The 13,980-nt window shown below is 52.6% G+C and overlaps 2 protein-coding genes across 6 annotated transcripts; one reads left to right on the top strand and one right to left on the bottom strand.

The window, feature by feature from the left end:
- Positions 1-86: 86 nt before the first annotated feature.
- MEA1 (male-enhanced antigen 1) lies at positions 87-1,831 on the bottom strand. Of its 2 annotated transcripts, none has more exons than XM_029242306.1 (4): positions 1,735-1,831; positions 974-1,253; positions 788-890; positions 87-482 (listed from the first exon to the last, which is right to left on the bottom strand). In XM_029242306.1, exons 2-4 carry the CDS (start codon positions 1,241-1,243, stop codon positions 331-333), a joined length of 525 nt encoding a protein of 174 aa, XP_029098139.1. In that variant the 5' UTR covers positions 1,244-1,253; positions 1,735-1,831; the 3' UTR covers positions 87-330. The 2 variants fall into 2 exon arrangements, with proteins under 2 accessions (XP_029098139.1, XP_029098138.1); XM_029242305.1 differs by having other exon boundaries at positions 92-482; positions 1,626-1,751.
- Positions 1,832-2,307: 476 nt separating this feature from the next.
- KLHDC3 (kelch domain containing 3) lies at positions 2,308-13,773 on the top strand. Of its 4 annotated transcripts, XM_029242303.1 has the most exons (15): positions 2,555-3,691; positions 4,646-4,858; positions 5,037-5,213; positions 5,366-5,481; positions 5,670-5,741; positions 5,851-6,064; positions 6,143-6,229; positions 6,376-6,484; positions 6,612-6,685; positions 11,168-11,315; positions 11,447-11,513; positions 11,593-11,697; positions 11,987-12,061; positions 12,175-12,292; positions 12,727-13,773. In XM_029242303.1, exons 2-15 carry the CDS (start codon positions 4,705-4,707, stop codon positions 12,861-12,863), a joined length of 1,653 nt encoding a protein of 550 aa, XP_029098136.1. In that variant the 5' UTR covers positions 2,555-3,691; positions 4,646-4,704; the 3' UTR covers positions 12,864-13,773. The 4 variants fall into 4 exon arrangements, with proteins under 4 accessions (XP_029098133.1, XP_029098136.1, XP_029098134.1 ...); XM_029242300.1 differs by lacking the exons at positions 2,555-3,691; positions 11,168-11,315; positions 11,447-11,513; ... (2 more) ...; positions 12,175-12,292; positions 12,727-13,773 and adding exons at positions 2,308-2,443; positions 6,809-6,887; positions 8,013-8,639; XM_029242301.1 differs by lacking the exons at positions 2,555-3,691; positions 4,646-4,858; positions 5,037-5,213; ... (4 more) ...; positions 6,376-6,484; positions 6,612-6,685 and adding an exon at positions 8,928-9,115 and having other exon boundaries at positions 10,950-11,315.
- The last annotated feature ends 207 nt before the right edge of the window (positions 13,774-13,980 follow it).

Genomic DNA, 13,980 nt, shown 5'->3' with positions numbered 1-13,980 from the left:
TCACTTGTCCCTTTCAGGAACCTTGGAGGGGCGAGGGGCTGGGGGCGGGGGCCGGACCCGGGTTCCAGGGGCACAGGCAGTGCAGCTTTTGGCTGTGTACATAGGGTGCTTTATTCCCCACAAAGTGATACATGCTAAGGTGGGTTGGGCTTGGACCGTTGTCCCCATATGTACAGAACTGAATAAAGTGGGTCTCTGAGAAGAAGTCTGATTTGCCTTGACGTGGAAGGGAGATGGGGAGGATGGAGATGGACATTACAACCAGGATGTGTTCAGTCCTGTGCTGGTTCTGGCCTGGAATGCAGGGAGATAAGGCATCTCTCAGGGTGATCACTTCCAGGAAGGGGCAGCCTGCCGGGCTTGGAGGGCCTTCTGTACCACATCTTCCCACTGGGCATCTGATATCTCCCGAGCCCAGGCAGGAACCCCTGGTGCAGGTAGGCTTACACCAGCCATCGTCCTTTTCACCAGCTCCACGTGTTCTGAAATCACAGGCAGACCAGTTAGGGGGTAGAAACGGTAAGACCAGCTCCTCTCCCCGTTCGTTGAATTAACCCAGAGCTTTTGGGCTAGTGAGGTCACTGAATCTGTCCTGTTATTCCTAGGCAAGCCTGCCCATCCTCCCCCAGCCTAGAAGAATAGCATTTCACCTGGATTCTGAAGTCTGCAAAACCTTAGATTACAAACTTGTTTTAGGAACAGGGTGTTCCTGTGACTTCCCTCTACTGGCACTAACCAGTTCCCTTCCTCCATTATTATTCCAGAATAAAAGAATGATCTCTTTTACCTGGGTCCATAGGAATAGAGCTGTGGTTGCTCGATGCTATAGCTCCCTCCTCATCTTCATCCTCGCTTTCTAATGGTGGGTCTGGCAAATGAAGCCCCAGGGCCTGCAGAGCCAGAGACGACAGTTCAGGGCCAGTCCAAGGACTCCAGCTTCACCTGCTCAGGAACAATGCCTCCTCCACCATACCTGGATCCGATCCTGGATATCAGCAACTACATCTTCTCCATCCCCCACTGGTGCCAGCTCCACCTCCTCTTGTTCAGGATCTTGGTTCAGGGGCTGGTAGGAGTAGCCAGCTGGTCCTGCCCCCGTTTCCTCTTGCTCTTCCTCTGGTTCCTCACTGCTCCAATCCCCAGTGCCTTCTGTAGGGCCCTGGTGTGGCCCGAGTTCCTCAGTCTGATTGGGGAAGATACGTTCAGGACCCATGGTGTCTCCCCCTAGAACTACTGCTGCCATCGGGCAGGGGCTGCAAGAACAGGGCGGCAGGAGAATAGTGATCAGATGAAATTAAGTCCACCTTCAGCCTCTCATCCAGCTCTTGTGGTCTCCTACGTCACGAAACATTTAAACGCCCCAAGTTTCCTGCCCCCCTCCCACCATCCAAGCCTCTCCTGGGCCCTTCACCTCTTAAGCCGACTTATCTTCAACGGAGGCCCACCCGCCTTACTCCGCCAGTTCTTAACAGCCCAGCCAGAGGCCATGCCACCTCCCAAAAGACACCCCTTCGAGGACGCCCCTCCCCCCCAGTCCACTTAGGAACTCCGGGTCGCCAAATAAGCTCCCCTAGACAAGGCGTACCCGCCCCCTTCTCTCCTCTCCAAGGGGTTCCCCTCTGTACCGCCTGACGAACGCCCTTCGGGTCCCAGAGGCTTCCTTCAAACGGCCCCAGCTGCGGCGGCCCCAGCCGCCCCACCAATTCTCGGCGCTGGCGTTTCCGCGCGCCTTACCCGCTCAGAGCCCGCTGCCAAACTCTCACCTTCACTTCCGGCGCGGCAGGACGTGCCGGGGTGCCTAGTCCTCCAACCCTGCCGCGCGCTCATGATTGACGCGAGCGAGGACGAAGAGTCCGCCCCTTGCCCCGCCTCCACCGTCTTCTTCCCCGACAACCAAGGACTACATTACCCAGTAAACCCCGCGATTTATTTTTATTTTTTATTTTATTTTTTTATTTTTAAAATTTTTTTTTGCGGTACGCGGGCCACAACAGTGGCTTCTCCCGTTGCGGAGCACAGGCTCCGGACGCGCAGGCTCAGCAGCCATGGCTCACGGGCCCAGGCGCTCCGCGGCATGTGGGATCTTCCCGGACCGGGGCACGAACCCGTGTTCCCCGCATCGGCAGGCGGACTCTCAACCACTGCGCCACCAGGGAAGCCCAACCCCGCGATTTTTGACACGTATCTGCACATGCCCAGAATCTCCTCAGGCTCCTGCCCACTCTTCAGCCCCTGACGTCCCTCCGGAACCCCGTGAACTACAAGTCCCGGTAGGCTTCGGGCACTTAGCTCTGACTGCATGTTCGCAGACAGCTGCCCGCCGGAAGGATAGAGCCTGGTTGTGTTTATCTCGTTGGGGATCGAGTCGTCGGTTGGCGTGCAACGGGTTCTAGGCTGCAGGCAGCGCGAGGACCCGCGGCCCCGCCCCGGCCCGGCCTGGCAGGTAGTCCGGGGTGGGTTGAGGGACAAGGAGAACCATAGGGGCTGGGGATGCCCATGGTTAGCGCTGGAGTCGTGGGGGACGGGCCTCTGAGTGAAGAGGTGGGGGTGGGGAGGGAGCTAGGGGGATGATGGGAAAGGAAAGTGTTAATGGGGAAAGAAGGGCTCCGGGAGGATGGTGAGGAAACCAGTGGGAGAGACCTGGTAGCCGGAGGAGGCACTAAAGGAAATTGGAAAGAAGATCGGGTTATGAGGAGAACAGGGAAGCTGAGGATAATGGAAGAAAAGGGCGGGGGTGTCTGGAGTTGTGCGGGAGGGGAGGTTGGGATGACTGGGAGACGACAGGGATAGCGTCATATACAGGGAGGAATATCTCTGGCGGAAAGGGGTCAATGGATATTAGCTTTTTTCCCCTTAGTGGAAGAGGGAAAATGGAGGGCCGTCGGGGTGGAGCTTGGAGTTGTGGGAGAAGGAAGAAGGAGAAAACGGCAAAGCTCTCAGGAGATCAAGAAGGGCCAGAAACGGGGAATGAAAATTGCAAGAGAAAGCAAGGGGGATAGGTACATGAAGGGAATTGAAGAAGCTTGAGAATGCGGCAGTGATGGAGGATGGGAGAGACCCAGGGATAAGAGGAGCCTCTGAGACCCTGGGGGCTTGTTCTTCACGAGCTTGAGTTGTTTTTTTTTTTGGAGGAGAAGCTAAGGTTTTTTTCTCCACCTTTGGATGGAATTGCTTCTCTCTTGTCCTCTGAATTCTTTGCTTTACCTTGATATAGCTGAAGTGGGGAGTGGAAGCTATGAGGGAAGATGGACTCCGGTTCTTAAGCTCTTCAACCTCCTTCCTATCTGTCCTTACAAGCCCAGATCCAAGAGCTTTTGGATTGAGGACAGGAGTAATGAAGTGAGAGTGGTTTCCTGAGGGGCTATTTCAGGTTTGGCAGAGTGGCTATTTAAAGTATGGGGTTGGGGGTTGAGGGAGGCTGGGCAGGGGCAGGAGGGCTGGCAAAAGCCAGCTGAAACCTGTGTGTCTTTCTTGCGAGGGGCCTCCCTTACTTGAGCTTTTTCTTTGCCTGAGATTCTGCCTGGCTCTTCCTTCTGCCAGGGCTTCTTTTTTTTTTTTTTCTCCCTTCTGCCAGGGCTTCTTGAACAGGGAGCAGATGATCTACCCAAACCCAGCAGGTGCCTGCCAGAGCAGGCAGTGCCAGCTGCAGGATTTGCCTGACAGAGCCTTCAGATGTACCCATTATCACTAGGTTAGCGGGTTGTCTTTAAGAGACCATGATCTCTCATGCCTGGATCTTTTTCTTGTCCTGCCCAAGGGCATTTTGCTTTCCTTTCCCTTTCCAGTGCACACCCCCACCCCTGTCCCCTTTCAGAGACCCAAGTGGGAGAAGAGCTGCTGGAAATAGCCCGTTCTCTACCACAATGGCTAGGTTGGGCAAGTGGCAAGAGGAGAAAACCCTACCCCCTCAATCCCCAGCATACACATACCTTTCTGGCTTAAGTTCTTGGCAGCATGCCAGGCACAGCTGTCAAAGGAACCCCTCCTGCCTGTGAGGGGCCCTGGGTGACCCCGATGACAACAGCTCTGCTTGACAAGAGCCCCCTACGAGGGGCTAATCATCCATGAATGTCCCTGTCCAGGATCAATCCCACCCCATCCTGGATAGAGGAACTGTTCCACTCTAAAAGCCTAAAAGCTTTTCTGCTTGGAGGCACTCATGGCAGCTTTCAGTGGACTGTCTGGGGTTGGCTGGGCTATTAATAGCTCTGAGTATTTTGAGATCCCTCTCCCCACCTCAAAGAGCACAGAGATTCTTAGAGAGGTGGCAGGCAGTAAGCAGAGCAGAGTCAGAAAGACAAGAGAACTCACTGACCTTTGAAGGGGGCTTGGAGCTTGGGCCAAGCCAGTGACAGGGTGCAGCCGCCATGAGTAGGGGACGACCACGTTGAGCCCTTGATCAGCAGTCTGAGCTGGCAGTCAGGTCAGAGTGGCCCCACCCTTTGCTGTTAGAGAACACAGGGCCAGGGCTAGCTTCCTGACCTCAGCAGCTCCCCTGGAGCAGAGCCAGCCACCTGAGCTGTGGAGGGGTGGTGTGGGAGGGCCACCAGGGTGACACTTAGAGGCAAGGCTAGTCCTGGGCAGAGTCACGGTGAACCAGGCAAAGGCTTTGCCTGAGGAGCCCCTGGCCCTAACTTGTGTGCAGGTAGCAGAGGCAGCAGGCCGTGCCGGGGGGGCATGTTGCTGTAACCAGTGGCCCAGGGGATGTTACGGTGGACGGTGCACCTGGAGGGCGGGCCCCGCAGGGTGAACCATGCTGCAGTGGCTGTGGGACACCGGGTGTACTCCTTCGGGGGTTACTGCTCTGGGGAAGACTACGAGACGCTGCGTCAGATTGATGTGCACATTTTCAATGCAGGTAAAGTAACGCAGGGATCATCCCTGGGTGCCCGCATCAGGGAGGGCAGTGGGTGGCCGAGTGAGGTTTGATGGTGGCCCCCACGGCCAGAGGGGGTGGGGGAAACGAACATGTGGTTTGGGAAAATGTGGACGGCCTGAAGAGAGGCTCCCAGGGCTGAGCAGAGCTGTGCCCACAGTGTCCTTGCGTTGGACAAAGCTGCCCCCAGTGAGGCCCGCCACCCGCGGGCAGGCTCCCGTGGTACCCTACATGCGGTATGGACACTCCACCGTCCTCATCGACGACACAGTCTTCCTTTGGGGTGGGCGGAATGACACCGAAGGGGCCTGCAATGTGCTCTATGCCTTTGACGTCAGTGAGTATGAGTCTCTGGAGGCTGTGTTCTGCCAAATAGTGCCTCGCGGGGCTGGGGAAGGTGTGGGCTGAGGGGGGCTGGGAATAAGGCGCCCCAGAGTCGAGGAGGGAGCACCAGCTTGCTTACTGGGCCCACCCTCTCCCCTCCTTCAGATACTCACAAATGGTCCACACCCCGAGTGGCAGGAACAGTTCCTGGGGCCCGGGATGGACATTCGGCTTGTGTCCTGGGCAAGACCATGTACATTTTCGGGGGCTACGAGCAGCTGGTAGGTCTGGGAAGAAACTAGAGGTTTCCCTAGGGTGGGAGTGAGAAGGAGGAAGGGGAATTGAAAGTAGTGGAATGGGAGGCTTTGGTTTGCTTGCAGGTTCTGAGGTGGGAGGGACGGAGGGTCGGAGAGTGACCCCTGCTCCTCTCTTTTATTCCTTCCTTCACTTCCTTTCTCTTCCTTGTCAGGCGGACTGCTTTTCCAATGACATTCACAAGCTGGATACCAGCACCATGACATGGACCCTGATCTGTACAAAGGTTGGCCCTTCTTGCTCTCTCCCAGATCCCCACCCTCAATTTAAGGAACCATAGGGAGCTCAAACAGTGAAAGCTGACCCCTCCCCCTCCCATCTCTGCTCCTGCCCAGGGCAACCCTGCACGCTGGAGGGACTTCCACTCGGCCACAATGCTGGGCAGTCACATGTATGTCTTTGGGGGCCGTGCAGACCGTTTTGGGCCATTCCATTCCAACAATGAGATTTACTGCAACCGCATCCGTGTCTTTGACACGAGGACTGAGGCCTGGCTGGACTGTCCACCCACCCCAGTGCTGCCTGAGGGGCGCCGGAGCCACTCAGCCTGTGAGTGCCTGTTAGGTCCCTGCCGAGTCCCCGTCCCCCCATTGCCCCTACATTCTTGACATTCCTCTCTCCTTCCAGTTGGCTACAATGGGGAGCTGTACATTTTTGGTGGCTATAATGCAAGGCTGAACCGGCACTTCCATGACCTCTGGAAGTTTAACCCTGGTAAAGAGCACTGCCTTTAAGGGAGGAACAGGGAGCAATTGAGGGGGCGTGGAAAAGAAAAGAATAATCCTGAGTGGGTGAGGGGCGGGAGTGGAGAGGATATCTGGGCTAGCAGGTGTTGAACCTCCATTTAAACTTCTCTTTAGTGTCGTTTACCTGGAAAAAGATTGAACCGAAGGGGAAGGGGCCATGTCCCCGCCGGCGCCAGTGCTGCTGTATTGTTGGTGACAAGATTGTCCTCTTTGGGGGTACCAGGTTAGGAGGAGAGAGGGGAGGGCTCCAGGAAGGGCCTAAGCCTGTGACTAACATGGGAGACATTTGAGCAAGAGGGTCTCGTGGGTAGTCTTCGCTCCTTCCTTCATCTCTCTTTTGATCCCTATAGTCCGTCTCCTGAGGAAGGCCTGGGAGATGAATTTGACCTCATAGATCATTCTGACTTACACATTTTGGACTTTAGTAAGTACACTTATTCCCTAAATGCATTTGCCCTCAGGGCCCCTGTCTTTGGGTGGTGATATCCAGGACTGGACCCTTTCCTCGGCTTTGACCATCTCCCTCTCCCCCACTCCTCCTTTAAAGGCCCTAGTCTGAAGACTCTGTGCAAACTGGCTGTGATTCAGTATAACCTGGACCAGTCCTGTTTGCCCCATGACATCAGGTACAGTGAATGGTTGGAAAGGAGGGACTGGTTGAGGGTGAGTGGGCAGCACAGGCGTGACCTGATTGGCTTGGTCTCAGTGTGCAGGAGAGAGAAGATTTTGTTCTGTAGTGTACTTGTGGAGAGGGAGATAGAAGGAAATATAAAACTGTCAGCTGGGTAAGTTTTATGGAAAAAATGTCCAGTTTTCAAACCAAGCTCACAGGCATCACTTCCTAATTCCTGAGCTTATACAGTTATTTTTGTTAATACGCTGAGAAAGTTTGATTAAATCTTAGAACCTAGTTGCAGAGAAAAAAACAAGTTTAGGAGCCTCTGGATCACATTAATTCCAGAATTAAGGGAGGTCCTTCCTAGCTCCTTCCCTTATGAATTCCATTCTTAGGTCTAAATCAAGCACTGAAAGTTATCTTGTGTATAATTGTGCCCTTCTGGGTCATTCTGCGACACTTTCCTCTCCTTGATTCAGTTCAGCTTAATTCTTACTTGCTGAGGGTCTGTGTGTTCAGTATTTGGTGATAGAGTACACAAGGCTGAACAGATGGATCCCAGGCTGGCCCAAGATGAACACACGTGCAAGTGCCTAGTACCAAGTAGAGTAGAGCCTTGGCATAAGGAGGTACTTCGTAGAATGACAGTTGTCAAAAAGAGAGGAATTTAATTTTAATATGGTGGGATGGCTGGGGAAGGCCTCAGGGAGGATAGGAGAGCTGAATCAGGGCCTTACAAGGATGGGAGTTGAGAGCAAAACCCGACATTCCTGGTGGGGGGGAGGGGCATCCTGGTTGGATCTGAGCAGAGGAGGAAAGGTAGGTTGGGAAGTTTATTGAGATGTATACACAGATGTTTTTCTCCAGGTGTTGGGCACAAGAATATCAATATGTAAACATAAACAGGAAGTCCGCATGAGCTTGCAGGTGGACTAGTGGGTGGTAGTGGATTTGGTGGTGGGTGGAGACCTGATTGTTAACCCTCATAGGGCTGTAAGGAAGAGGTGGCCGTGGGTGGTTGAGCTTTAGGAAGCTGAAGGCACTGGTGTGTTCATTGCTTTGTTTGAGCAATTCTTGACTCGGGGGCGGAGGCTCCCCCTTCTGTCCTTTCTGCCTGTCATTTTTGGCCTTCCAGGTGGGAGCTGAATGCCATGACCACCAACAGCAATATCAGTCGCCCCATTGTCTCCTCCCACGGGTAGGAGGAAGTTTCTGCCGCCTCCGTTCCTGAGCCTGCTGGTGTCTTCACTGCCCCTGCCCATCTCTCCCCCGCCTGCCCCTTTGGACCCTGGACTTGGTATACCTCCACATGGAGTTGTTGGACTAGAGGTGTTTTCTGTGCTGTGAACTTAGTGGGGAGCTGCAGGGGGGAGGGCTAGGTCCCTTCCTCCTTGGGCCGAGGGCCCCTTCCCCTTGGTGCTCTGTCCCATTCACCTCCTTCCAACTGCTCCTGGGCCTCTGCTCTGCCCCAGGTCAGCCATGCTCTGCTGGGAAGCGAAGGGAATGGGGAGGAGGGAGAAGCAAGCAGTGTCAGCCTCAGGAGCTTCCCCTCCCCACCCCTCTTTCCACCTCTTCCCGCTGCTTGAGCCCTGAGCATTGATTGGGAGCTGAGAGGAGTTGCAGCTGTTGGCATGAAATCTCCTTCTCCCTGACCTGGGGAGGGGAGGACCAGCAGATAATCCTACCGTTCCTTGAGCTGTTGCTGTACCCTGACGCTCTCAGCCAGCTCAGATTTTATAAAAATGAATTGAAAGTCTCCAAACGTGTGCTCTCTTTTGTGTGGAATAGGCAAGGGACGGCAGGAGTTTGCAGTGGGGCCAGGGTGCTGAGGTTCTGACTTCTCAACCAAGAGCATTAGGAAACCAAATACCGCCACGGCCTGGCCGGAGTTTCTCTTCGGCGCGGAGTGCAGCGCCAAGCGACAAAAGGGAGGGGGCAACGTTATTTACGGTGGGCGCCCTTTTCCGCCCAGGGAGGGCTCCCCGGCCGCCCACCAGCGGCCCGCCCGGCGCTGGACGGGATCTGCTCTATTGTCACTAAGCCTCGCGGACTCAGCCTGCCGGAGATGCCGGAAGGAGTGGGGCGGGGCGGTTGCCGCCGGAGCGGAAGTAGCGCCATTAGTCTTCGGCGCGCTGCGGGAACAGATGCTCAGTGCAAGCTCCCGGGAATGCGCGGCCTCCGGGTCTCCTCGCGGGTCTCGGGACGGCGGGGGCCTGGGGCCCGGGGACCTGCAGAAGGGTGAGGGGACGGCGCCGGGCCGAGGGGCAGCCGCGGAGGCGGGGTGAGGGGCCGGTGGCACCGCGTGTGGTGCGGGCTCGGAGCCTGGAGACGCCGTGACCGTGAGACTCAGTTCTCTGAAAGATGCAAACACCGGGAGCGCCCCCCCAACGCACTGGAACGTGGGGAGTGAGGGAGGATGCTTCCTGGATTAGGACATCCTGGGACATCCTGAGCAGTTTTTTAAAGGGCGAAGAGGGTTTTTCTCAGGGAGGAAACGTTATGTTCAAAAGCAGAGTCAGGAAGGGAGATGGATTGTTGGGGAAGGCTTAGTAGGTGAGGATTCAACAAATTTTGCCAACATTGTTGAGCATCTGTTGTGTGCAGGCACAGTTGTAGATGCTGGAGATACAGTAGTAAATAAAGCAGCACAACACTGTCCTCATGAAGCTTACCTTTTAGGGGTTAAAAAAAACCGAGCAAATTAATAAAAGACAATAAAACACGGAATTGCAGATTTTTAAAGGGTAAATTTTTTGAAAAGGGTGATAAGAGCTTTGAAGAGAAAGCAGGGGAGGAGTTACAGTTTTGAGTAATCACAGAAGGCCTCACTGGGTAGGTGACATTTGAGAAACCGTTTGAAGGAGGTGAGGGAGCAAGCAGTACAGCTGGAGGAAGTGTTCCAAGCAAAGTCCGGTGCAAAGGAACTGAGGTGGGAGCATACCTTCCTGCTTAGGAACTGCTTGGAGGCCAGTTGACTGGAGAGGAGTAGGAAGGAGGAGATGGTAGGAGATGAGATTAGAGCCAAAACCCGGGCTAGGTCACATGGGGTCTTCAGGCTGTTACAAAGCCTAGAGCTTTTCCTCTGAGCAAGATGGAAGCCATTGGGGAATTTTGAGTTCTGGAGTGACATGACATGTAGGATATGTATGTGGAAATGAGGTGGGAGTGATAAGATCAGATTTGCCTTTTTCTTTTTCTTTTTTTGGAAAGAGAAAGTTATTTTATTAAAGAACTTAAAGTGAAAACTTCAGGTCTGAAGTAGTTTCCTTTTTTAAAAAAATTTTTATTGGAGTATGGTTGATTTACAATGTGTTAGTTTCAGGTGTACAGCAAAGTGAATAGTTATACATATATCCACTTTTATTTTTTTATTTTGTATTATTTTTGGCTGTGTTGGGTCTTCGTTGCTGTATGTGGGCTTTTCTCTAGTTGCGGTGAGTGGGGGCTACTCTTCGTTGTGGTGCGCGGGCTTCTCATTGCAGTGGCTTCTCTTGTCGCGGAGCATGGGCTCCAGGCGCGGGCTTCAGTAGTTATGGCACACGGACTTAGTTGCTCCGCAGCATGTGGGATTTTCCCAGACCAGGATCAAACCCGTGTTCCCTGCATTGGCAGGCGGATTCTTAACCACTGTGCCACCAGGGAAGTCCTATCCACTTTTTTTTGGATTCTTTTCCCATATAGGTCATTACAGAGTATTGAGTAGAGTTCCCTGTGCTACAGTAGGTCCTTATTAGTTATCTATTTTATATATATCAATAGTAGTGTGTATATGTCAATCCCAATCTCCCAATTTACCCCCTCCCCAGGTTTTGCTTTTCAGATGCCTCTCCCAGGCTGAAGCGGGGAGCATAGCTTTGAGAGGAGTGAGACTGGAGGTTGGGAGAGCAGTGAGGAGGCTAGAGTACTGATTGAGGTGAGAGGTGCTGAGCGTATCCTGAACCAGAATAATGGCGATGGTAGCTGAGCAAGGGAGACAGAGGTCCTTATGGGGAAACCTGTGAAGGAGTGATTAAAAGAGCCTTACATATACACCTTCTTCTTTTTTTTTTTTTTTTTTTAACACCTTCTTTAGCAAGGTGAGGCCCCAGGTACCTGGAACCGATGGGGAGTTAGGTGTCAGTGTAGCGCCGTTACAAGCTGTGCTGCCCAGGACCTGCAGTGATTGGTCTGAAGGGGATGTTGGAAAGGATCAGTTACCTATGAAGAATGAAGATGGGATGGCACCTTTGCAGCAGTGCCAGATGCTGGGCTTAGTTGCGGTTCCCTCCCACCCCCACCTACCTTTCACAGGCACATCTCACATGTCATTTGAGGAGCTGTTAGAATTGCAGAGCCAAGTGGGGACTAAGACGTACAAACAATTGGTAACTGGAAACAGCACTAAGAAGCAAAGTTCCAGACCACCTGTCCAAAAAGCATGTGTTGCAGATAAACACAGGTGAGGAGCAAGGCCTGCCCCAGGAGTTGGAGGATAGCTGGGACCTTGAGTAGGTGTCTGCTTTCTTGGGTGGCAGGTGGGAGGCCTTTGACGAGACTGGAGTTCCCTTGACCTGTTTAATTTCTTCATAGGCCTCTGGAAATGTCAGCCAAGGTCCGGGTGCCATTTTTGCGTCAAGTTGTTCCCGTCAGTAAGAAGGTGAGGAGGAGCCAGTAAGCTCTTTCTCAGTGCAAGGAGACTGAACAGTTCTTTTATATTCTCTCTGTTCGCTCCAAAGGTAGCCCGGGACCCCCGCTTTGACGATCTGTCAGGGGAATATAATCCTGAGGTGTTTGATAAAACGTATCAATTCCTAAATGACATCCGAGCCAGAGAGAAAGATGTGAGTAACGTGAGATTGGTCTGTGGGGATTCCAAGTGGTGAGACTAGAGCACAGGTCAAGAGAGTCGGGCAGAGGGGAGCAGGGCGAGCAGGGCGTGTCCATTTACTAGCTGTGTGATCATTGACAAGTTAGTTAACTTCTTTGTGCTTCAGTTTTCTTATCACAGAAAGATAATTCCTAGTGTTTATGGGAGTTAACATATGCGAACCTCTTAGAATAATGCTTGGCACAGAGTTTCACCTAACACTTACAGCATGCTAACTGCCATACTCATTTTCCAACGTGGAGCTTGTGAAAAGGCAGCTGAAGAAGCGCCGTTCAGGGGAGGAGCGTGAGAGGCTGAAGCAGCTGCTTCAGCAAGTGGTGAGTAAGTCAGAATACGGGGGGGGGGGGGGAGGTGAGAGCAGGCCGAGGCAGGAGGTGCTTCACAGTCCCCGCTCTTCACCTGTCTCACCGAGCTCATCTTTGCTCCTCAGGAGCGGCAAGAAATGGCACAGCAGGAACGGAAGCGGCAGCAGGAGCTGCACCTGGCCCTGAAGCAGGAGCGGAGGGCTCAGGCCCAGCAGGGCCATCGGCCATACTTCCTGAAGAAATGTGAGTGGGGCACAGCTATGACAGGCTAGTTACAGGAACAGGGGTTGGGTGGCCATAGAGGCAGGATACTGTGTTGGGGGTCCATGAGCTCCCTAAGGGGGGCATGAAGGCTGGATCCCATGGTAAGTTGGAGGAAAGTAGAAATAGTAGGGAGTTGTTGTTTGTAACCATTCTTGTATCCCTAATGACCATGGGCAGGGAGTGTCGTTTTTATCTCTGTCCCACCCCCACATATGTGGGTAGGGCACAGAGAAGGAGCTCGTGGTTGAATTGAGAAGGAGCAGATTCATAGAAGTCAGCTTGCTTACACACACCGGTGAACTCCAGATGAGTCACATATCACTGCATAGTGGTTGAGAATTACTGACCTGGGGAAAGGGAAAGAAGCGGGCTTCCTTCTTTGCTTACTGGCTTTCTTTCTCCTTGTCCTCTAGCTGAGCAGCGCCAGTTGGTCCTAGCTGAGAAGTTCAAGGAGCTGAAACGAAGCAAGAAGCTAGAGAGCTTCTTGAGTCGAAAGAGGCGCCGAAATGCAGGCAAGGACAGAAGACATCTCCCTTTGAGCAAAGAGTAGGGAGGAGCTGTCCTCAGCTCTGCCACTGCCCCAGTGAGAAATGCATCTGTGGGGACACATTTGGGCTTGGCCTGTTCTGGTCTTTCCCATTCAAGGGCAAGGGTCACAGCTGCCTGGGAACCCAGCTGGCTCAGAGATGACTAGAGGGCTGTTGGACTGCCTGAGGGCTGGACAAGAAGAGCAGCTCAGCCTTCTGCCATTCCACACTTCTTCTCCTTGGATCTGGGTCATCATGTCCTCAAGTCCTCCCATTCTTGCCTTAAAATAATGATTCTGGTATAGAAGGAAAAGGACTGGTGAGTGACATTGAGGCCAGTTGAAGGCCATAGAGTCTGTGAGTGGCTCCTGAGACTGGGACTTTATGTAGGAGCCAGTTCATAAACACTCGTGTCACTCATCTTTTTATTCTGCTTCTATTGTGGGTGGCCAAGAATTACCATTTCAGGGGCTACGTGTTGGGTGGGCAATAAATCTAATGCTCCTACAAAGTGGGAAGTCAGATCAGAGACCCTTGCTATTTAAACTGAACAGATGACACGAACATTCAAAGACGGAACCAATCCCACAACTCATCTACTTAGCTTTGGTCTTGGATGCAAGGGGAGGTAGAAGGTGGGGACAAAAACATGATAATACGTAAGCACAGCTGGCTCTCAGTACTGTTTGGGTGGAGAATTCATATTGCCTGTGTGGACTGGAAAATCCTCGAGCTGACAGTTCAGTTTAAAGTGATCTCAGGTTGATAGTGCCTTCAGGCACCTGGCAGAAGCAAATGCATTCCTCTCTTGAGGATTGTACTTTAAACCCAGGCCTCAAGGAATTCCTTCAGATAAAATTTCAAGGAATCTAAGCTTACAGTGAAAACAAAGCAAACAAAGAAAAAAAAAAACCCGTAAGAGTCATTAGGAACGACAGGCAAGAGAATCAGACCAGCAAAGACTGAGACGTTAGAAGTATAAATACAAAATGTCTTACTTACGTTTAAAGAAAAGCTATGACTGATGAAAAAAATATCAAAAAGGACCAGATTGATTAAAAAAAATTTTTTAATGAAAAATATACTATTTGAAGTTAGAAACTTTATGGTTAAGCTGCAGATTAGACACACCTAGAAGGA

The sequence above is a fragment of the Monodon monoceros genome, unplaced genomic scaffold, assembly GCF_005190385.1.
Source record: "Monodon monoceros isolate NGI ecotype Baffin Bay Population unplaced genomic scaffold, NGI_Narwhal_1 Super_Scaffold_3, whole genome shotgun sequence".
NCBI classification, from domain to species: Eukaryota; Metazoa; Chordata; class Mammalia; order Artiodactyla; family Monodontidae; genus Monodon; species Monodon monoceros.
Note: the sequence above shows the minus strand (reverse complement) of the source record. Positions and strands in the feature narration are given on the sequence as shown.

Bases quoted from the DNA above. Each gene is read 5' to 3' on its own strand.
- MEA1 (XM_029242306.1), bottom strand. From the start codon at position 1,243: ATGGCAGCAGTAGTTCTAGGGGGAGACACCATGGGTCCTGAACGTATC. The intron at 891-973 runs GTATGGTGGAGG...CTGGCTCTGCAG, and splicing joins ATATCCAGGATCGGATCCAG to GCCCTGGGGCTTCATTTGCC. The intron at 483-787 runs GTAAAAGAGATC...CTGTGATTTCAG, and splicing joins CTCTATTCCTATGGACCCAG to AACACGTGGAGCTGGTGAAA.
- KLHDC3 (XM_029242303.1), top strand. From the start codon at position 4,705: ATGTTACGGTGGACGGTGCACCTGGAGGGCGGGCCCCGCAGGGTGAAC. The intron at 5,482-5,669 runs GTAGGTCTGGGA...CTTCCTTGTCAG, and splicing joins TCGGGGGCTACGAGCAGCTG to GCGGACTGCTTTTCCAATGA. The intron at 11,316-11,446 runs GTGAGGAGCAAG...ATTTCTTCATAG, and splicing joins TGTGTTGCAGATAAACACAG to GCCTCTGGAAATGTCAGCCA.